This window comes from Erpetoichthys calabaricus, chromosome 14 (assembly GCF_900747795.2).
Source record: "Erpetoichthys calabaricus chromosome 14, fErpCal1.3, whole genome shotgun sequence".
In the NCBI taxonomy this organism is placed as follows: Eukaryota; Metazoa; Chordata; class Cladistia; order Polypteriformes; family Polypteridae; genus Erpetoichthys; species Erpetoichthys calabaricus.
This window is the reverse complement of record NC_041407.2, coordinates 3,354,950-3,379,221: the sequence shown is the minus strand read 5'-3', so window position 1 is coordinate 3,379,221 and position 24,272 is coordinate 3,354,950. Positions and strand designations below refer to the sequence as shown.

At 37.1% G+C, this 24,272-nt stretch overlaps 1 protein-coding gene across 1 annotated transcript in view; it reads right to left on the bottom strand.

The window, feature by feature from the left end:
* Nucleotides 1-24,272, bottom strand: part of dnah9 (dynein, axonemal, heavy chain 9) — a 257,756-nt gene that overhangs the window by 220,755 nt on the left and 12,729 nt on the right. Inside the window, 11 exon segments of the mRNA XM_051936263.1 lie at nt 490-625; nt 2,342-2,583; nt 5,172-5,427; nt 7,670-7,796; nt 10,897-10,965; nt 12,799-12,913; nt 13,970-14,120; nt 14,325-14,441; nt 15,796-15,963; nt 20,408-20,641; nt 22,818-23,029. Coding sequence (XP_051792223.1) covers nt 490-625; nt 2,342-2,583; nt 5,172-5,427; nt 7,670-7,796; nt 10,897-10,965; nt 12,799-12,913; nt 13,970-14,120; nt 14,325-14,441; nt 15,796-15,963; nt 20,408-20,641; nt 22,818-23,029 — 1,827 coding nt within the window.

Genomic DNA, 24,272 nt, shown 5'->3' with positions numbered 1-24,272 from the left:
AATTAATAAAAAGACAGCTTTTCATAGACTGCTGTAGTTCTACATCAAGTATTTGTACAAATGACAAAGAGGCCAGGACCCAATATTTCAGGATACACAGAGTCAAGAATTGTCTTCTGTGTCTGTAGCATTGTCATTTTCTAATAGATCTGAGCTTTGAAATACAGTAAATGTTTGTTTCTAAAGCACTACAAATTATTAAGTTTTTTTTTTTACAAAATTAAGTAAATGGTTCAAATTTTCTACTCTTATATTATATATTTATGTTTGCAAAGAGTACAGAAGCCAGTACCTTTATTAGCATCAGACAGTCAGCCAGCTCATTGCATTTTACGGTCTTTCATACCAATAAATCCAACGGTTTTTATGAGTAGTTTGGTATCAAAACATTTTTTGGTAAAACCAGAGAATATCCCCAAAGCAGACTTAGCGAATGAAAAGGTGCAAAAAGGTTACAGTTCTAAAGATGCTTCTTTGAATGTATCTTACCAGTGTTATCCAGCAAAAACTTGAGAGAACATTCAACACTGTTAAAAAAGCCATCAATGATCATTTCGTCAATGTAATCCACATATGTTTTCCACATTTCTGTTTCAGGATCAGCTCTAAAAAGGTCCAAATTTTCCTAATAAAAAAAAAAAAAGAAATCTTAATTTACAAATAAAGAAACCAATACATACAAGGGGATATGTTTGCAAAATTACAAAATAATGAGTTATTATTGCCAAGAATATTTCATTTTATAAACTGCAGCACATTTAATACAAATACAGATATTGACAGCACCTGGTGAATCTCTGTACAAAGAGTGCATAACAAAGTACTTATTTATGGATCATATCCCCGTGCCAGTAAGAAGTAACCCCATCTAGAAACCAATATGGCAAATCAGGAGTGAATGATGCAATTAAATTGTACATCATTAGTTCAGGGCATCAAGAATTGCCTAAACAAATGTAAAAAAGTGGCATTAATGTAACTTTTATGATTCCAATAACAACAAACAGGCAAGTTAACATAAAAAGCTATGAAAACAATATATTGATTCTGCCAGTCCAGTCAAAGAAATTTCCGCACACACCGAGACAGACTTTCACCTAAGCAGAATGAGGGCCCCCCCCCCAAAAAAAGTGTGAAATCAAAGGCAGCACATTTTACTCTGAATACAAAATTGTCTAGAATGAAAAACTAACATGTAGAATAACAGAACTTGATTTTGGAGGTAGTGTTTTAAACTGGTAAAAGTGCTAAAATTTTAATATTGCCAGTTCCCTATTATTGACGCATTCAATAACACATTAACAGAGTGCATTGCTGTGAACTCACACCACACCACAAAGCATCTCAGTTCAATCAGTCACGAAACCTGTGATGCCTGACTCAGAAGTGGCTCCTCACACCTAACACTAAAGGAGAACTCCATGATTCAGCAGCCACTGCACATGGATCGCCTCCTGGTGACATCAGTTGAACTCTCTCTCTCAGACCTCACATTTTCGGTGCAACACTGCCAATATACTCCATCAGTCAACAGCGCAAATCAGAGATGCTTCACGTTGCAAGTCCACAGCAATACACTTGACAACAAGGGTCAGATTTGCACCGTGGATAGGTGGAGTGTACTGCCAATGTTGCACAGAAAAGTTGGGGGCTGAGAGAGAGAGAGATAGAACTCAGCTGATGTCACCATGACGTGCCCTGCGTACAGTGATTAGAAGAAGCCTTTGAGTGCTTGATGTAAGAAGTTCTCATTTAGCGTAAGCTGTGCGGAACCACTTCGGAGCTGGATGTTGTGGGTTTACAGCTGACTGGCGACAGTTACCACAGTGCAAATCAGCAAACAGATGCTTTAAGGTGTGACTCCACATCAATATATAGATATACAGTATAGTCAACTGCGCTGTATAGTGGTGTTAACCACGAATAGGCACGATAGAAAACACACTTTATCAAAAGTTAGGTAGCAAACTTGGGCATTGTGCAAACTTCAGCCAGGACACTAATAGTATCACCATGCTCAAAAGAGTTTTCTCTTATGGGATAGCAATAGTAAACCAGTTAAGTGTGAATATGGGTGTGCTTGCAACAGTGATTGTCTTGCACCTTATTCAGTTATCATGGGGTGGGGTATAGTCAACTTTAATCAGGAGAGGAAAACCACTAGAATAAAGGGAGAACATGCAAACGTCAGGGTTAAAGTACAACATATGTATGTGAAGAACTAAACCAGGGTGTAAGTGCTGTAAGGACTTTGAAACAATAAATGTGCTGCCAAAAAAATTTAGTCAATGCAGTTAGAAATATTATAATTAAACAAAACAAACCACTGGTTCCGTCATACCTTTATCAAAGTATGGATTCTGGCACCAGATTCTTTGATAGCATGGTAACGTTTTTCAAGCCTTTCTCCCCGGTCATCCAGGTTAAGTAGGGTGTCTTTCTTTCCTTCTTTACGCTCGAAAATTGGAGACACCCAAGTTTTCATGATATTCAGTATTACCTCGACGTTGTCTTTAGTTTTTTGTAAGCGTTTTTCAAGATCATGCACCAAATCCCTAACAGTCTGGATATATTCCCAGATACCTGAAAAACACACATAAGAACAGATTCAGTTTGTGTCTGGAGGACAGCCATTTCTCCTGCCTTCAATAGTTATCTCTGCTTGCCACTTACATATTAACCCTTTGGAATGTAAGAAGACTGCATCTTTCTTACAAAAACAGAAGTCAACTGTACCTTGATGACAATATGATTAATTTACATTGCCTTTACAAAGTGGCAGCATATATAATTTACTGTAAGCACTCGTAAATCATAGAAGGCTAGAAAATTAAAAATCAGATGCAGCAGCCCTGGGAATTAAAGAAACAGGAAAGCAGCATTTTGTATTATGCCAGTAAAGTGAGGGGATTGTTGAAGAGCTGAATAAAAACTCACTGAGAAAAAGAAAGCACGTTAGGTTTGAAGAATGTCATAGAAATTAAAGAGATTTGTATAAAACACTTAGGGTGAACAGATAAGAATACAAAAGTACCAAAGGCAAACCAACGAAAAAACAAACCATGCAGTCCCTTAGCGCTTTACCTTCACAGGTCTCTTTTTTTTCTTAAGTACACATGACACCAGACCTTCCATTAACAGTCAAAATGTTTAAAGAAAGCTTATGGGATGTCTATCATATTAGCAGGATACCACACCTCCTAAGTGGCACCTCTAAGATGCCACCTATTGAACCACAGAACTTAAGTAGCCACTTTCCTTCTCCTTATTCTTTTTTTCCACTCTGGGGCCTTTTAGGAGATCATGATCTCAGTAGGCTTAGGCAATCCAAAGGAACTACTGCATGCTGGTGTGATTTGGCAGTTAGGATACAAAGTGAGGAAGACAGTGCAAACCCTTTGTCATGAAGGAGTCATATGTACTGTTGGCAATGACTGGTCAGCCACATAACCCCCTTTAGTGACTTGCTGAAAAGGGTGCTTCAATTTGCATAGATTAAAATGGTGATATCCAGAAAAGAGACATAAATAGGAAAAATATTAAGGTCTATGGTCCAAAAGTCTGCAAGCTGTTCAGTTTGCAAATGAAGACTACTACACTTTGGGGTGGGAGGGAGTTGGTAAAACAAAATTAAAAAAAAAAAAAAAGAACAACAAATTAGTTAATCTACAGTAGATCCTCAAGAATTAATACAAAATCCAATGATGAATATTGTGAACTTCTCTAAAAATTTTTGTTTACAATAAAGGTGGTTATATAAGAGTATATTTACTGACGCAGAATCAGTTCAAGCAGCATCTTAATCTCCGAATTCTAAAGTGAAGAGCCACTTACCACAATGGTGAAACAGTGCTGTGCTGCTCCATGGCAGGGCTACTCAACTAGTGGAACAAAATGGAGCCCTTATTTTCCTGACATGTTCTATTTCAAAGTCATTCTGCAATTTGCATTAGTTAGAAGGCAACCTCCATAATTAGAAAGTGAAGTCACATTTGATAGCTGCACACAAGAAAATCCCAGACCTCTCCATACAGAACTACATGAAAGTAGGCCCCTTGAATCATTCCAAAAATTCAACTTGGGATATATTCACTATTTGGTGCTAACAGGTTTTTAAAAAATCAAAGCTATGAAAGTGTCAGTGTCTGAGGTCCTTGGCCCTTGATTTAATGATGATCTCTAAGAGGCCTGAACAGAAACATAGTTGGAAACTCCTTCCAGAAATGGTCCAAGAGAGAACAATGTGGGTAATTAGTAACTTACAGGCTAAAAATGTATAATTTCCTTCACAATAAAAGAAGCCGACACATTTTAAGGAAAAAGCACAAGGAAATATCTGACTGAAACATTTGTATTTCCAGAAGTCAATAAATAAGATAGATACATGTCTCAAGAGGAGTCTTTCAAGAAACATAAGAAGCAATGGCATCATGCATCCATCCATCCATTGTCTCCCGCTTATCCGAGGTCGGGTCGCGGGGGCAGCAGCTTGAGCAGAGATGCCCAGACTTCCCTCTCCCCGGCCACTTCTTCTAGCTCTTCCGGGAGAATCCCAAGGCGTTCCCAGGCCAGTCGAGAGACATAGTCCCTCCAGCGTGTCCTGGGTCGTCCCCGGGGCCTCCTCCCGGTTGGACGTGCCCGGAACACCTCACCAGGGAGGCGTCCAGGAGGCATCCTGATCAGATGCCCGAGCCACCTCATCGGACTCCTCTCGATGCGGAGGAGCAGCGGCTCTACTCGGAGCCCCTCCCAGATGACTGAGCTTCTCACCCTATCTTTAAGGAAAAGCCCAGACACCCGGCGGAGGAAACTCATTTCAGCCGCTTGTATTCGCGATCTCATTCTTTCGGTCACTACCCATAGCTCATGACCATAGGTGAGGGTAGGAACATAGATCGACTGGTAAATTGAGAGCTTCGCCTTGCGGCTCAGCTCCTTTTTCTGAAAAAGAAAAAAAATCATGTGACATGGGTGTGGTCAGCTTTTAAAATTTACTACTGAAAGACACTGCAGGATTAGAAATGCTGGACGTGAGGCTCTTACACACCCTAACAGAGAAAAGTTCTGTGTTCCAGTTCTATAAACCGCATCTTATCAGAAGGACCTCCAGGGTCATTCCTAATCTCAAAACCTCCATCCATAGGTTTGGAAGAAAAACTTTAGTGTCTCACCTTCCTTTTTCCAGTTTAAGGAATGTTCTGCCTGCTTCAGTTGCGAGTCAACCTCCTGCAGTTGCCCAGCAATCAGAGGGTACTCCACCTCCAGGACTGTCCTCAGAATCTTGTTGTACCAGTTTGCTGTGAGGTCTAAATTAGCCATATACTGCCTGTATGACTCCTTGGCGGCAAAGATGTCTGCTGCAGTGTTTGGGATTTTGTCTGCCTGCGTTGCTTCCAAATATTTCACCTCTCTTAATACAGAAACCAACTACAAGAGAAATATTAAAAAAAAAAAAAAAAAAAAAAAAAGATGCCATTAATCAAACAGCCAACAAGGAGACGACATGTCAAAGAAAAAAAATGCTGAGATTTTATAAGTAGCCAAGCCCATCTTAAGATTAGTGATGTAGCACTCATTCTGACAACAAGGCAACACTTAACTGCTCTGCAAAGAATTGAAAGTGCGGTGTCTGGTGTAATGAGACAGAACTATAGTATTTACATATGAATACAACACAAGTTTGGTTTGCATGAGTGTACAATACATTGAGTTGCCTGCATTTTTTGCATCTGTACAAGAAACATGGCAGAAGATATTCTGAGAAGCCAGGATAAGCCCATCACTTATTGAAAAATGAGGTCATGCAGAAGATTCCTTTGTGAAAACAAATTGTGCTTTCACCAGTCTGGCCCCCAACCCAACGGCCACTTCTGCTCCATGTGCCTAGGAAGTAGACACTAAAGGACAAGGTCCCAATTTCACAGAGAACCATTTCACCAAGCAGTGATCATAGTGCAGAATTGTGAAAACAAATGTACTACTGGTCAGTATATTAAGCAACTTAAAGTTGCTGTTCACTATGAAATATGGCAGTTGGCACAAACACACACACACCAGATACACTGTGTGGTCCTGTATGAGTCACGTCACCCATCAAGGCACACATTACACTAATAAGAAATCAACTGCAGTATATTACACTTTTAGTGTGTTTTAGAATAGTGTTCATTATGGAAAGCTGCTATATAAATCTACAGCATTACACAATCTATTGACTTTATTTATAAACATAAATAAGTTATTACCTACCAGTGGTCACATATGAAATATGAAAAGAGCCATATTACAGGTGTACATTTGTGAAGTGCTAGTTGGCCAAATGTTCATTTTGACAAACTGTCAGAGTTTTACTGTTTAGATGGATTTTATTCTCATTTTTGTCACCTGGATGACAATATGTCCTACAGCATAACCTGTGTTTGTGTACATTACTATTTAATGAATATTTTGGTGCCTCCAAATTAAAAACTACTTGTTAGTTTTCAGTTTCACAATCTGTGCAGTGCATTGTTGCATTCTGTTGTGGAAAAAAAGGAGGTCTTATTAGCCTTCCTCACTTAATTCACAATTAGCAGTGCAGTCAACACCTAAAATACTGCACATACATCAGGCATTCTTAACAGAAGGATATAAAACAACACCTTTACTGCCCTCTGCTGGTAGGAGTGTAAAATTAAAACTAAATCTAAAATTTGTTTTGAGCTTCAGAGCCAGCGTCAAACCAAATATTAAAGGAGTGGTGATAGACATATACATGCAGAGATTCACAGTCTCACATCAGGACAATTTAGCTTCATCAATCAAACCAACAGGGTGTCTTATGGGAGGAAATCCAGGTGAAAAGAAAAACCACCATGTAAACACCACACAGATGGCACCTCAGCCATGTTTCAAGCTTGAAAAACATTTCAGCTGACCTCTGCTGTCAGTGATGTAATTCATTCACTAAGGTACACTGTCCATTTCTTTCAATTTTGTTAAAACCATTTTTCTATTATAGGTTAGCAGCAATAAGTGGTGGTGCAATAAGTAGCATTGCTCCCACAAGGCTCAATGTATTTTAAACCCAAGCTCAGCAACCACTAAAATGGATTTTTCACATGTACCAGTGGCATGTATATCTGGTTTTGCCAGTCAGAACAACAGAGAACCTAACTCACTCAAAACATCAACGGGTGAAGGACACTGGAGCTGGAGCCAACTGGTTGTAGTGCATGATTATCTAGACATGGAAACTTGCTTTCAGCAAGACCAAAACAGCTGTTACAGAAATCTTTTTTAATGGGGACAGTGAATCCAAATTCTTAATGGAAAGCAATTGAACCAGTTTCCTAGAACTGTGAGGCAGTAATGGTACCTCTTACACAGAGCAAAACACTTGTCCCATTTAGAACTGTCAGATGACCAAAGGGATGTGTCTGGTCTACAGGAGAAGTCTGCAAACTTCACACACAAGGTATCACAGTTGGCAAATGAAGATGGAGCCCATGTGTCTTTAACCAGAAAGCCCAACGCATCACCATGTTGTACAAAATAAATGCACACAAATTCAAATATTTCAGGCAGAAAAAAATCTGCTGCCCTCTGTTGACAGTAATCAAAAATATCAAAACCTTAAAAGGGAAAAAAAAAACCAAAACACTTGTTTAGGATTAACAAGCTGGCATACCTGAGGACTAAAATTGACTGTAATCAACTGTGTCTCAGAATCTCTGGTAATCAGTGGCTGTGTAAGGTTATACTGAGATTTCTCTGCCACGGTTTCAGTCCAAATGGAGTAAAGGCTCTCTGAATATCTGCAATAGAGAAACATAGCTTAGCATGTGACTGAACTACTACCTGTAGGCCCCTGACAGGAGCATGCACACAATATATATATTATGTATGTATGTACATACATACACATACATACATATACAAAAGACATGCAAGCTAATTATCTAGTACAGCAAGAGGCATGGGCCATTATATTCAATCCATATAAAATCCATTAAAATAAAAATCTTTTTCAGCCTTTCTATATATTCCTTCAGTTTACTCGGAACAAGCATAGTGATCAAGAGCTACATAGATCTTCTGATCCCACAGCTCTTTCCTCTACGTGAGAGTACATTGACATCCTGCACCTTTTCACTCAAAAGACACTCGCTTATTTCATTCAACAGATGTGTTTTTCACCTAATTGTAGAGTTAGTAAAGCCCCCATTCTCTAGATCTTCAAAGGAATATTACCAACTCATTAAAAAACAAAAACCTTGATTGCTTAAGAAGATAAATCATTTTAATAAGGAGAGGAAACTGTTCATTTCATTAGGCTTACTGGGTTAGCTAACAATTATGCTGTCCCAATATTTTATTCACATATTCTTCAAAGCTGTCTGGGTCTCTATTTCAACTACATGGCTCATTAGTTTGCTCAAAATTTGCAACAACCATTTTGTAAAGAATTTCCTTCTGTTTATGACAATGAATAGCTTGTCAAAGTGGAATATATATTCTGGAAAGCTTTTAGGGTCACTTCTTTAACTAGTTGTTGGTAACTTGCTCCAGGTTTCTATGACCCCTTGTATGAAGAAGTGCCTTTTGGTTCCTATCTTCCACTTAAACTCCACTTGCGTCTTTCAACGCACGATTCACTAACTTAAAAAAAAAATTCAAATCAGATACACTTTCTTCATACATTTGGGAATTTTGAAAACTGGGATTAAAGTCTGAGCAGAACAGCTGTTGATTTATATTCAATCAGTTTTATTTTATAACCTAACATTTCATCTGCTTTTTTTTTTTTTTTTTTTTTTAATTACTTTTACACATTGCCTGAAGGCTGAGAACACTGTGTCAATGTAATCCCCTAAATCCTTTTCTGAGTTTGCTGCCAATGTATTTTTTTAATTTTCATTTAATTTTGCATGTAGTTGTATTTTAACAATATTTATCTTTAAATTTTTAATGTTATAAGACCAAGTTTCTTGGACAGTGATATTTAAATAAAAACATGTTAATGATTTTAGTCTCATTTGATTCAAGGAGTTTCAGAATATTTTCTCAGTATTTAAACTTGAGTAAAGATATTCTTAACCCATCGTGCTACCTTGAGAAATGTATTTTCAATTATAAAGCATCTTATAGCATTTGCTACAAACGGCACTGAATAAAGAGTGAAGTGCTTGAATAAACCAAAATTTTCAAAACAGCAAATGTACTTTTTACAAACAGGGAAACAAAAAACTAAGATAAAAAAGGCACCAATATATCTGTCAATCTTTATTTTATAATATATACAGCATAACAATCATCATCATCATGATGACAACATAATGGAAACCAAATAAAAAATACAGTGAATAGTATACCCTACAAGTTAAAACACTGGATTGCAAAGCACATTGTCACCGGTTCATTCCTCAACACTGCCCCCAAAATGTGCAAGTCATTTCACCTTCTGGTTATCATTTTAATAGAAATAGAGATACAATTTTATTGTGTTGATAAAGTTCCTCTTGAAAGGCAATATATTAAATCACAAAGGTCAGATTTCATTCACTGATCTCACCTTGTAGAAGTACTGAATCAACTCTGAAAAGATGCTTCTGAGATCCTAAGTGATGAACCATTTCTACCTGTGATAACATTGCAGGTCTATGAAAACAACTATTTTGCATCTCAAAGCACATTGGGATGGGTTTCAGTATGGACAGATGCTAAATAAGGCAAGATCATATATTCCATTCCTTACCACTGAGTTTTACCCCAGGTAAATCATTTTATCTTCCAAGGTCGTACTACAACAATAATGCGCTTCAAGATTGTATCAACTATGTACAATAAAAATTGCATAAAAACCACAAAATCAAAGACTGTTTGTCCATGGTACTTTCTGAATTGCTCTGAACTACCAGTGCAGAAATATGCTACATAATGAACCTGTAAAGAGCATTAGAAAAGGTAACTGAATACATTAAAGAAAGTATGGACTATATAGTACAAGGTTGCTAGTTACAGTATGTGCCCAAAACCAACACACTGTGAGGCTGTGAATAAGTCACTTTACATTCCAGTGTACGAGTTGTAGAAATATGAAAACCTTTGAACAAAAAAATTTTCATGCGATTTGCTGGTCGCCTAGGATATAAGTCAAGTAGCAATTAAACAACTGTGAAAAGCAATATAATGTCTGGTCCTGCACATAGCAACATCCAACAGAAGATGTAATTAAATCATGCTAGAATTTAGTTGCCCATCAATACTGTACCTACAAGAAGAAACTATAGCAGAAATTCTTTACATTTCCAAGATGGATATAACATTTATATGTAAAAGGAAAGATAGGTAAAAATTAATAACAAAATAGCAGATAAATGACTGGCAAAAATTAGACTCGAAAGTAAGTTTTGGCCTACTATAGAATTACTGGCCAAAAAAAAAAAAAAAAAAAAAGGCAGAAATATTTTTGTTAAACCTACTTGATCCAACTCAGAGTTCCCAGAGGCTAGAGACTATTCCAGAAGAACTGGGTACAAGGCAGAAACCAACCCTGTACAGGGCATCAAATAATTACAGGACTTACACACGCTCTCTCACACACACACACACACAGTGTAGAATAATTTTTTATTAGAGGGTTACAAGGAAACGGAGACTATTATGGGAGCACTATGCACCAAAAACCAAGCCTAGATGCTAGCCAATTCCACTGTGCATTCTCTCCTAAACATAAGCATGTAAACCACGGTTAGAACGATCCATTAGCACTTGATCAGATATGAATGTAACAACAGGGCAAAGACCATTTACTGTTTTGAATGAACACCATCATTCTGGTTAGTCATCACATATTAATAACCCCTCTTCCGCTTCCCAGAAAGGTAATATTCCGAAGCCCAGATTCCAACTTACTTATCCAGAAGCTGCATCATTTCTTCATATTTCTGGACCATTCTCTTTCCTTCTGGAGATTCCATGCATCTAAAATAGGAACACAAACAAAACTACAATTTACTTTGACTGAAAAGGATTTAGGATTTCCCACTCTCCATGCATCCAAGCAAATTGAGGAGCTATGAGGTGGAAGAGAAGATGCACAGCAGCTATTCTAAACGGCACACTGGGAAAATGGCTTAAAAGTCTCAGACCGGATGTGACCCATTCTGTTTATGGAAATAAGTTCATTAGGGTCTGGCTTACATATAAAGTGTGGTCCAATAGTATGGCTCATGTACTCGCTGCCAACAATTACCAATGAATAATTCCAGGAGTTGATTAACTATGTGTCCCTCTGTGTAATACTTTGGTATCGCTTAAGATTTACATGAGACCTATATTTCTCTCACCACCATTTTAAAAGTTTTCAGGTTTTAATTTAAGCTTAGCATTTATGCCACCAAAACCCTGAATGGTCTAAGGAGATGCATCATTGAGCGACATCTTTATAGCTGCTCCTAAAATTAAATAAATTATCAATGGAAAAATTTGATTAGTATATATTGAACTTGGATATTAAAAAGGCTACAAGAAATGTATGAATAAAGGTTAAGATCTACTTTTTAGAAATCTGTTCACCGATTTTCTGTGTAGGCAGTAAACCCGTAAATCAATGGCCATTTTATTTTGTAAAATTGATGCATGGCCAGTCAGGATGTGGGGGCGGTCCACACCAACAGTTTCTGGCAAAAAAGGGAGCGATGGCATATGATCATATAGCTGGATCATGAGCAGGTTGGTAGCCAGCAAAAGGCAGTACATTTTACCAACCAACATGTAGTTCAAAACAGTTTCCTTTGGTCAAGCAGTAAAAATAAATTTATGTGGACATAATGTGGAAGCAATGATAGATAAACCAAGTCAAAAATAGGAAAATGGCTTCCTCCTTCAACATTCAGGAGGTTCAGTCTAAGCACACTTGTCTGGGGCAGAAAAGCAACGCATTTCAAAATTCAAATTTTGTTCAGCTTGTTTTTTGTTTTTGTGTAAATATATTTTGAAGTAGATGCCATCAGTTGACTATTCGCTTAGGGACAACTGAAATTTCCCAAATAATTGAGTACTTTATGGGAGATTGCTTTAATATAATGAGTTGCTAGGAACAGAAAAACATTAAAAGGGCATAATTCTGGGAAAGGCCCAACAGGAAAGCCTATAGTGGAAGATGAAGAGCCTCTCTCAATGCCTTTGTGGGTATACGGAGGGTACAAGGGGCTCAGGACTGCTGAAGGACTACTAGAGAGACCTTATTAGTAACTCTTTCATTCAGGAGAGAAAGCATGTTAAAGGAAAGCAACAAAGAAATTCTAAGATAGGATACACAATAAGCAACATACTGGCAGTGCTTAACTGAACTGGGATGTGGTTATAATTTGTGAAGATTGAGTGGAAACTTTAGTGTAATAGGGTTGAAATTAAATGTAAAAAAAAGAAAGAAAATGGGGGGGGGGGACATAAAGGTAGTAAGGAATACTGAAATAGGTTACATTATTGGAGGTGGGCATGTATGTAAATCACATATTGTTATCAGGGTTACTAGGGTAAACAAACACAGGAAAATAAAATCCATTCTATAATTTACATTTTTCACCCCTCAATTTTTCTTTCTAAATTAACTTAATTGTCTAGTTTTGAGAATTCTTTGTTCCATTACTATATCTGGGTGCAGCGAGATGTACGAGGTGATCCTTTAAAATTATGTACAATATAACTGGGGCATTTCCCCCCCCCTCACAATTCACTGACATTTTTAGATGAAATCTAAAATGTTTTTTTACAGACAACTTATCAGCAACATTCAAAATGTTTGGTACTCACGGGTGTGTAACATGTCTGAAGTTGCCAAATGGGACATGAATACGTTCCTGTAATTCTCGTGCCCAACACAGCCCTCCAGCTACTGCTGGCATGTTTTTATCCACAGGTGTATAACCTGCCAAAATAATACAAAGAAATGCAATTGACAAATCTAGAACAAATCTACACAATTTAAACTCACTCAACAAAAAACAAAGACAATTTAAGCCCCTAGAGCCAAGTGTTTGAACTGTAAATCATAATGTATTAGCACTAATTCACTGCATGCCTTATAGTGAGGCACTTCACCAGTCAGGAGTCAAATTGCAGAAATATGGAAACTAAAGTGCATTTTGATGACATTTAACATAGGAGGGAGCTAAATAAGAAGAAATGGCAGAGCACCTCCAGTTTTCATGACACAATTGATCAAGCTGTTATTTTAAGTGGTGCAAGTAGCTAAAATCTATTTTGGCAGTAAAATGTGTAAAACGAGCAAAGAAGGTTGTTCAGGTGCATCACTCAAATGAAAAGGTATACTGAGTCACACAAGGCCATATCAAAATAGCAAATTTACCAGAGTAGGTCTTTAAACTGTTTGAATTAAATCATTAAAGATGCAAGGGAAACAACTAAACTGCATCTAAGTAAGGAATACATCTAAAACAGGTGCTTTGTTTGAGGTAGCAGTACTACCCATTGCATTACTAGGCTACTCTTTGTTGCATAATTCTATTGAAGAATTTAACCCTTTGCAGTCGTATTTAATTTTCAACGTCACGCTACATTAGTCGTAATTAATTATTGAAAAAACGGCAATAATTACAGCAGTTATTTTTTTCAAGCACGTAGGAATAACACAGGCCACTTTGCAAATCGGTCAGAAACTTGCAGGGCCACCAGCGGTGGCCTGACGACGTATAGCGCACTTTTTACTAAGGCCAGTTTTCTGGCCTAACGACCGCAAAGGGTTAAAGTACACTATACATATCTAACTTGACATTTACATAGCTCTGGAAATTAGAGTGAGTCAACAAACATATAGTGTCTATAATCTTGCAAAGAAAAGTTAGAATGTTATAAAGTTAAAGTGGAACTTCATTCTAGGATGCAAGACATTCTAGGAATTAAGGTCTGTAGTGATTTTCCACTTCCCCCAGGCCCCATGATAAAGTTCACACTGTGTCTTTACCCAATTCTTTTTCCCTTTGCAGGTGTCGGTTATAGAGGATTTTACTGTCATCAAGCTCTTTGTCAAACATGGTAATAAGCAGAGGATATTTGTTGTATGCATCAGCAGCTATAATCGGCCTTTCCAAAAGACTGCCAAACATGTCCATCACCTACAAAAATAAAATCAGAATTGTGACAGATATGGAACAATGTCTTAAAATCATTGTGGCACTGGTAATACTGCTGTCTGACACATGTAGGTGTAACATGAATAAATAGTACTTGCAGCTGTCAAGTGTTTGAATAAAATAAATTTTTTTCACTCATGAAACTTATTTCCAGGAATTGAATGGGAGTATGGGATATTTACAAACCTTAAATGCATGCTCCAGACCAGAGGCATCTTCAAAAGCCTGGGAAAAAATTGTACCAAGACGACGATCCATATCTTCTACTTTTTGCTTAAAGTCTGAAACATCTGTCTCAAACTCCTAAAAGAGGTTTATAAAAAAAAAAAAAAAAGGTACAAAAAATATTTTTGAGGTTGTAATGAATGGGTAACTGCCAAACTACTTGGTAGTTATTGCTATTTGACTCTACATGTACTTACTACAGCTCATACTGTATAATTATAAAGTGACCCCCCCCCCCCAAAAAAACAAGCTTGATGAAGTACAATAGGCAGTGTGGCCGACCTCCAGCTGAGCGTGGACTGTAAAGCAATGACAGTCAGTTCAATCATGTCACCAGTTCAAGGTGTGACCCAAATAAAACATGCTAAATAAAACCATAAAGGGCACAGATTCAGTGCCCAGTATGGACTTAAACTAATACTACACCCACAAATTATTTTTGTTTTATATGTTACTAACCCCACACATCTGGTGAAGGCTTGAGGGGAAAAAAGGAAAAAAAAAAAAAAAAGTAATCTTATGATTTCATTGAGATCGGAGATAAACTTTCTGATAGAATGGGCATCTAAGACCACCAATGCCAAACACAGTAAACGATATAAACACAACTGTGAATACATCTCACACCACTTGTGTCACATAATCCACACATCAGACAGACACTTACAGAAAATCAGAACAGGGTACACAACACAGTGTACACAGTTTACACGGGATTGAGCTTTTGAACTGAAGACTCTCCCTCATTCATCAGTTAAGATGTTCCTAATGTTTGTTTTATTTTTTTGTATTGCTTGCTGAATCACAGCATTGGTCTTTATAGATGTCCATTCTATCATAAGTTTGTTAACTCTGTTCTTCATGAAAATTAGATTACATTTTGTCCTCAGCCTTTGATACAAGTTACATGGCAGACGTATCACATACAAAAAGTCATTTCAATGTGGAGTATTTCCTTTAATGTGCGATTCTAAATAGTTCAGATCATCAGATCACTTTGGATAAAATAGCTAAAAAACTGGATCTAGTAGATTAAAATACAAATGAATGAATGAACCTACCCACCAAACTAGACTGATTAGTTATTTAAACTGAGCTTTTGCTAACCACTTTTTTAAATTAAACCAACACCTTAACCAGAAACATGGTGGATAGCTAGCAAATATTTCACAGGGGTTGACGTATCCTCCAGGATAAACTATGTAATAAAATGTAAACAAACCTTACAAACTTAAAATCAGTCAATTCTCTGTAACTGGCTTTCAGTATTGTGCCCTAAGGATCACTATCGATTTAAAAAAAACTGTTAATATGGGAAATGAGAGGAAATATTGCACAAAATTGAACAGGCTTAAGCTTACAACTTTAATAATAAACTGCCAATGCATTAAAACAAAAAAAAAAAAAGTCAACATTTATGAGATTTCCTTGCCTTGTTACAAGGATCCAGACAGTCGTATGTTCGTTCTGTAAACACTTTAAAGGTTTCCTGAAACTCCTCGTACATGGCCAGAACCTGTTGACTGAGATTCCTCCCATAGATGCCTCCAAACTCAATCTTTTCCAACTTAAGAAGATCCACACAAGTTAACAAAAGTTCCTTTATTTAAAAAAAAAAAAAAAAAAGATTTACTTCTCTGTCAATACTTTGCATCAGCCTTATAGGCAGACCTTGTCATCACCAGAGTATGTAAGCAGTTAACTGTTGGCAGCTTCTGTTTATTCATTATACAGAGAATTTCTTCAAATTAAGCATTTGCCATTTTATAATCTGATAACATATTAAATGCATCCAACTAACATGTAAACAGTTTCTGCTGTGCAACTTGGGCACATATGTTATGCTTCAGAAACTACTTAACCATAAATTGTTAAATGTGTGACACCACAAGCTGTTCTATAATGAATTTGATTTCAAATGAAGATGGAGATAAGCTAGACATAGGCAACACTAAACCCCATATTTGCCAGAATGATACATTACCTTTTTATGTTTATTACTTCTTTTAATCAATTTAAATTAATTCAATTCTAAACCAAGTGCATTAAACACTCATACAACAGCTTCTGCATCTTTGGACAAGAATGCACAAGAAAGAATGACGCAATTCAAGAAGAGAACAACATTAGTCTATGGGTGAAAAAAGAAGCTTTATCTCAAAGAAAGCCATAAGAAGTTTGGAAATTTTATCATATCATTTCCTTTTGCTACAGGTCAAGAACAGCTTACTAGCTACCACAAAACTTGGAATTTTCTACCACTCTCCTTCCTTCTTAGTGGTCACAACAGCAGGACAAGGATGGGGAAAAAATGACAACTAGTACAGAACAGTAACAGTATATGTAAACTTGGCGCCATAAGACAGTAACCACAGAAGCGTAGTCTACATGCTGTAGTATACTGGGGGTGGGAATCTGGGGGGGATCAAACAGGATGAAATAGTTTAGATATGTAAAGCAAAAGTCAGGGTGAATATGTGGAGGCTGAATTGGCCTCACCTTTTAAGATTTTCATAAAACCAAAAATCAAGGAAATGAAGTGCGGAAATTAGTCAATCCAGATAATGGGCAGTAACCTTACTGAACCAACGTTGACAAAGGGGGTTTATGAATATGAATGGCAGTGTGAAGTGACTCACAGAAAAGAAGGTAGTGATGGTGAAGTAAAGGAGACATGATGGTGGATAACATGCAAGCATTAACTTTTACTTATAACTTTTAGAATGATTAAAATAAAATAAATAAATAAAATATATATATATTATATATACAGTGGAACCTCGAGATACGATCACCTCTGTATACGAGAAATTCAAAATACGAGGAAAGTATGAGCGAAAAAATTCAGATCTAAATGCGAGCATTGGCTCGCGTAACGAGCCACGAGCCAGGCTGTGGGTATAGCTCGCGGCTTAGCGAGGGGGCGTGGTAGCAGTTGCGAGCCGCGATCTGCGGTGTCTGCGTTTCTCACTTAAGTGCACAGGTGGGAAACTGCCCACATCCATGATTGTTCCTGTGGCTGATGGGCTGCAGCTGCCATGTCCTCCCCGCATATATAGAGAAGCGCGAGCCGGTTAAGGGGGAGAAGAAGTAAAAGAAGAGAGAGAGAGAGAGAGAGAGAGCAGGCAGGCAGTCGGTGCAGGAGAGCAAGCGAGCGAGTGAGTGCAGGCTCGCATGTAGCTGAACAGTGAGCTGAACAGGCGAGCCAAACAGCTGAAGCAGGACGGTGTAGAGAAGGTCAGCTGCATTAAGTGTGTCTCGCCTGTTGCAGAGCCCGCAGGTGAGACGCTAACAGAGAAGAAGCACCGGGGATTGTCATCTGTTTTTTAAAGACTGCATCCTTTTGACGTTTTAACCTCGTGTTAAAGGATTGTTATTCTTGTGTATTTTAAACCTCCACTTCACAACTGTTTTAAGGATTATTTATTTAAAGATTTATTGAATGCTCTACTGCACTTTGGACACCTGTTTTGATTCTTTTAATAATCAGTTATATTATTTACCAGTGTTATTTATTAAAGGTAGACTACAGTATATATAATTTATCAGTGTTATTTGTTAGGAAAATTGATTTTTATGTTAATATATTTGGGGTGCGGAACGGATTAACTGGATTTCCATTTTTTTCAATGGGAAAGTTTGTTCTAGATATGAGAAATTCGCTATACAAGCTCAGTGCTGGAACGAATTAAACTCGTATCTAGAGGTTCCACTGTATATGTATATATATATATATATATATATATATATATATAAATTTGGTGGAAACTGGCCAACCTGAAAAAACAGATTATTAAATTGGATGCAGCAGTACTACTGATTAGGTTGCTCAGTGGGTAACAATTACTAGCATCAGTTGAATTGCAGCACTCCCAATAACCATAGCGTAATTGAATTAATGGAGGAGAGTCAAAAAGGAAGGAAAAAGAGAAAGATTTGACCGTTTCATCTGCTAATGGTAACAGTAAACAACAATTGCCATTGGTTAGACCTTCAGCTGAAACCCTTTATATTGTGGATATGTTACCTCAGAAAACGAATTCTGCTCAAGAGAGGCAGCCAGTTCAGGACAGCACAATCTTTCATTCAAACCTCACATGCATAGCAACTGTTGCAGCAAAAACAAATACACAATGAGCCACTAAATAGCTGCACTGCTTTTCAGCTTCTAAAAGATTTTCTACCATTCAGCTAAGAATTCCTTTCCTCCCTGATTAGACAGTAAACCCAAACAGGCTAAACTACCTTCCACATATACAGGCCTCCATCAAACAACACTCAACAGTTTAGGCTTAACATAAGAGAAAGTTAAATCAGAAATTGGTAGTCCAACCAAATCAATTTACAGTAACTGATGCACAGTAGACTAACAGAATTTCTCATAAAAGATTGTTAAAAACAAAACTTTTACAAAAACACATCCACCACTCCTCTTCTCTCATGCACAAAACATATCAGTGTACTATCAGACAGAAATGTAGCTTATCTCTGGCTTACACGATGCACCCAACCAGAGCATTTTGCTTACTCTTGCAAAAAAAAGCAGAGCTGATCCTGGCATTACTTATGTTATTACAAGTCTGACTAAGAAACTGAACATTAAAATTAACAATTTAAACAACCAAGGATCCATTTACTTCCATACTGAAAGTGTTGAGACTAAGAGCCTGAAGTGTGACTGTTTTTGGAGTTGGCATTCATGCCACATCACCTGATTAACCAAGACTAATCTTTAAGCACAGTCATGTTCTAAGGAGCACTTTTTGAGCTCCATGTTGTTCTTCTTCATTCAATTTTATTTAATTCAATTCACCGAGTGCATACGCAGAGTACTAGGACAAGTTCACAGGTAAGTGTGATTACAAAATTTACAAATTACTCATTGCATAACAAAAACAGATAAAAGCAGAGTTATTTAAACAGACAGGAAAACAGAAGTTCAAAACTGATTAATATGAACGGAACCTAACAATATCTGTTAATTGATGAAATATGTGCTTACGCATTTAGATTTTTGTAACCAAGATGTTAGTTGCATAAATCTGAGCACACTTTTGACTTGGTTTCTGTATCCTGAGGGAGGTATTCCTTTAAAAGGTCAACTAAACAAATGGCTGAATGATTGGTTACTGAACACTGTCATTTTGGGCAGATCATGATATATGTTCACTGACATGCTTTTCAAAGCTACAAATCAAACTCAAGGTACTGCAAATTTCACAGAGAGCCACTCTTGAGGGTATTTCACACGTTGTGCATAATGTTAAGGTTACAACACTAGTGTGAGGGTTGTCTGTTTCAGGAAGCTAGATCACTATACTTAAATTGTATTAATTAAATCCAAAGCACTATACCAGGGGTCTCCAACTCCAGTCCTGGAGAGCTACTGTGGCTGCAGACTCTCATTCCAACCCTTTTCTTCTTAGTTAGTGACAGATTTTGCTGATAATTAACTCTTTGCTTTAATTTTAATTGATGCACTACTCAGGCCTCTTAAATATTTTTTTCCTTAATTAGCAGCCAAACAATAATGACACAAAATCATCCAACACAAACAACAACCTGCGTCCATCACAGAATATCTGAAAATAAAGAAAGGTGAAGGTCTCAGTAATGTTGATCTGCTCAGGTTCACAAAACATTTTGACAGCGCTCTTAAAAAACAAAATTAACAGCTTTGGAAATGTCTGCCATGGCAGAATGAGAGCCATGGAATTAAAATAACGGGTTTAATTAGTAATGAGAATTGGCTTCAAATTAACTGAATTAAACTGAATAGAGTGAACTTGGAGTTTGAAGTCCTGGCTTAGTTGGTCATCTGTTAACTCACTTCACATCAAAAATGTATGTTCAGCGTCCGAGTCTCAAGAAATGTCAATTAAAATAAAGGGAAAGAGTTAATTAGCAGCAAAAACTGCTTACTAGTTAAGAAAAGGGTTAGAATGAAAACATGCAGCCACAATAGCTCTACAGGACTGGAGTTGGAGACCCCTGCACTATACCAAGTGAATTTTCTTAAAAAATTAGGGTACACCTCATCTTACCTCTACTACTTCAACCCTCTTTATAAAAATGTCAGCACGAGCAAAAACCATGAAAGAGGTAAAATCCCATTCCCGGATGCTTTCCTTGTTGTTGTAGTAGTTTCCCAAGTTTGTCTTCTTGTCTTCGTAGGTTTGTCTAAAATAACGCAGGATATCCAGTGTCTCTCGCACTTTGTTCAAGCTCTCCTCAAGTTCCCCCTTTAAAATGTCTTCTGGTCCCAGATAGGCTCTAGCCTGAGAGAGAGAGAGAGATATTAAACAAGGAAAGAAAATAAAGCCACAAAAAAAAATTGTGACACAGTAAAACCGGACACCGTCAAAAATCAAAATTTACTCACTTTATTAATTAAAAGAGCAAGCTGAGTTTTTAGGACGTATAATAGGGTTTCCTTACATCAATACATCTGCATAGTGCCTCACTGTGACAGTCAAGTCAGAACTTTCTTCTTTTGAATTTTCTTGCTTTATGGTCATTTCAGTGCGTGTTCAAAAGTGTGTGTGTGTGTATATTTATTTGCTTATCTATTTCTGTATTAATTTATTTAAAGGCTTCTGTAAAATGCAAAATGTTCCCCTGGGGACAAAAAAAGTATTTATTCAAGCATCCATCCATTTTTTGAAGTAGCTTATTACACAAGGACAAAATCAAAAAAATAAAGGCAATTTGAAAATTACATGGTAACTGCAATGGAGCTGATGCAATACAACATGTTCGGGATGGCTTATGGGTAGTTTTAACATGCACATTGCAGCACTCTGCAGTTAATCTATGTAGTTAAAGCCAAGGTCAAGTGAACATGGTTGCTTCGCCGTGCATTACACCACTGTTAAACTACATGCTGCAGTGAGATTTCTTTGGGGTGAGGGAATGAAACCTGCTAAAATTTGCCAAAGGATGCTTGTGTTCAGACTACCCATAAGCCATCTTGAACATGTTGCATTAACACGGCTTCTGTTGCTGTTACCACAAAATTTTCAAATTACCTTTATTCTTTGATTTACCTTCGTATTTCAGGGAAATGGGCAGCAAAAGCCTTTCACAGCATTAACAGCTACAAGATAGGGACCAGTGCTGGCACACTCAGTCATACGAGGTAAATTTAGTGTAATTAACTAACTTAATGCAAGGGGAAAAAGAAAAGACTGATGCAAAACACAGAGAAAACACATACACTCCACAGAGGAGTGAATCAAACTCATATCTCTGAAGCCTCACACAGTAAAGGATTCTGTACGGCAAGATTCTTTACTAAAATGCCTAAAGTATACTCAGTGGTTTTTAACACATGCAGGAGGTTTTGTTTAGACTGAAACAGCAAATGAAAAAAGTTTGCAACTGCTGCTTAGTAGTTTTGACAGCTTGTACTATCCAATTAAAATAATGAGGGTCTAAAAGGAAGGCAATGATTATTATCTGATTTGTGCCAGCCAGGGGACAGGAAGCAGTCACCATCAGCCATCAACATAAAAACAGCCCTTAGAAAGCTGAATCAAACCTGTGTAGTGAACTCAATTGTTTCCTTTGATTTTGAGAATGTTCAGGACTTCTCATTTCTCACCCTCTCTTCTCCATGACAATGACATCATAATCAGCAATAATTTTAGTAAAAATAATGTTCCTTTAGCACAAGTTGAGAAATTAATATGCTTAGGTTAAAATTCTGCAAATGGAATTAATCTAGATTGGCAATATATTTATGGAAGTCCATGTCTGTACCACCCATCAAATCATAAGTTTGTCTTTTGGATTATAGGAAAACCTCCAGGGTGAACATGAGGGGGAAAAAAAAAAAAAAAAAAAAAAAAAAAAAAAAACACACCACCACAGGTGGCTATCCAACCTGAAAAAGTGAGTGGATGATCTCTGTAACATACCAAGGATGAGGACCCAGAATTTTTATATCTTACTTCCAATATATGAGAAACAGTGATAAGAGAAACCTGGAAGAATACTGCACATTTTCCATGACATGAACATATGTACAACAGCATATAGCTTAATGGCACATGGATTCAACTTAATTTTAGCAAGAATGTCATACTTTGCATGTTCTTCCACTGTTCATTCTCCTTTTGGTGTGCAAACATTTAGTTAAATAGACTGCTCTAATCTGAGTGAGTGTGTCCTTGAAGGAACCGGAGATTTTAGGACTAGAATCAGGAATTCAACTTGAATTTTATTAAAAACAGAATTACAAATTGGAAGAGATAGATCAGGCCATTCATGCCCAGAAACAACAATGCTATGTAGTATCTAAAGAAAAAATATGTGAACATCATTTATATACAAAACAGCTCATTAAAACTGATTTCCTCATCTATGGCTAACATTTTCCACTACTTCTAAAGATTACCAACTTTATAGTGTATGAAATCTAAAGGTGATATTACAGTGTCCCTGAAAGCTCACCTGTTGAATCAGAAGATTACAAATCTCTTGAAGGAGCACAATAATCCTGGCTGGACTGTTGTAATACTGACAATTTACCCACAGCAAACAGACGACATGCATCAATGGTACAATCATGGGCTTGGCTTCATTGAATTCCACATTCTCAATATCATCAAAATGCTGCTTTAGAGGTTTCAAATGCATACTGATTTCTCTGGCTTCTGTTAAAGCTGCAAGAAATGTTTAAAAAGGCACATATTCTCTGAATTAAAAATATCAACTTGAAATAAATGCTTTACGCATAGTACAACTGAATATTAAAAGAAAGACGAGGTGACTTTTACCATGGAAGCAACAGAAATTACAACTTGAAGTTCAGTGTCTTTACAGCCACCGATTAATTTTCATACCTGCTTAGAATCTTTGCAGGGAACCACAGCTTTATCTGGCATAAGCCAGGAACCATCTCTGGATGAACCGACATTCCATGACTGAGTAAACACCTGCAGACTCATTGACTTACTCATATCAGGACAGTTGATAGTTACAAACTAACCTAGTTGGCATAGAGAGGAAGAGTAAAGGAGAGTGGGACATTGGAGAGTTACCACTCATCCAACAGTATGTCTTTGCCTGTGTGAAGAAGTCCATGAGAACACAGGGTGACTGAACCCACAGGTGTGTGAGTATCTACTGAAAAGCACCCTGTTTAAGGCAAGATTTTGTCTTATCAAAACTTTGTAAAATCATAATGGACAAAGGATACCCAGAAAATGAATGATGGGATGGCAGACAAGTGCCAATGTGGGAGAGAAGGGCAACATTATCACAAATACTGGCCTTCTCTATCTGGTAAGCAGTTAAAATGATTATAATTACCAAAGTCTGGCCTCTCTACTGCCTCATAGTGCATCTATAATCATGATCTGCAATCACTTTCTAGCATCATTTGTCCCTATTTTGGAACACTTGGTTGAAGTACAATTATTCTCTAATCATTATGTGAACCAGTATTGTATAATATGGTTCTGTATAATTACTATATTATGCAGAATACAATTATCTATATCAGTGCAATGGGCTGTCAACCCAAAATTAGTTTTACAAAATGAACATAGAATATGCATGTCAAGTCTGCCCTGACCTAATGTCACTAAATTACAAAATAATTATATAGCAGAGTCGGACTCTACTGTATGTGATTTTTTTTTTTTTTTTTTTTAAAAGCAGCAAGAATGTTTTATTACTGTATTTAGCATCATGCCCCAAGACAGAATTAGAGTAACTACATGTTTATTGTGTTCAGGGATATTATTGTTCAATAACATGAAAACAGTAATTAAAGTAAAAAGTAGAAGGGACAGATGCTAAATGTATTTTTTAACTAATGTGTATATCCAACATGCTCTATTACAAAAAATATTGGCAAAATATCTTGCTTTAGAGCTCATACTCCTTAATTCGGCCATTTAT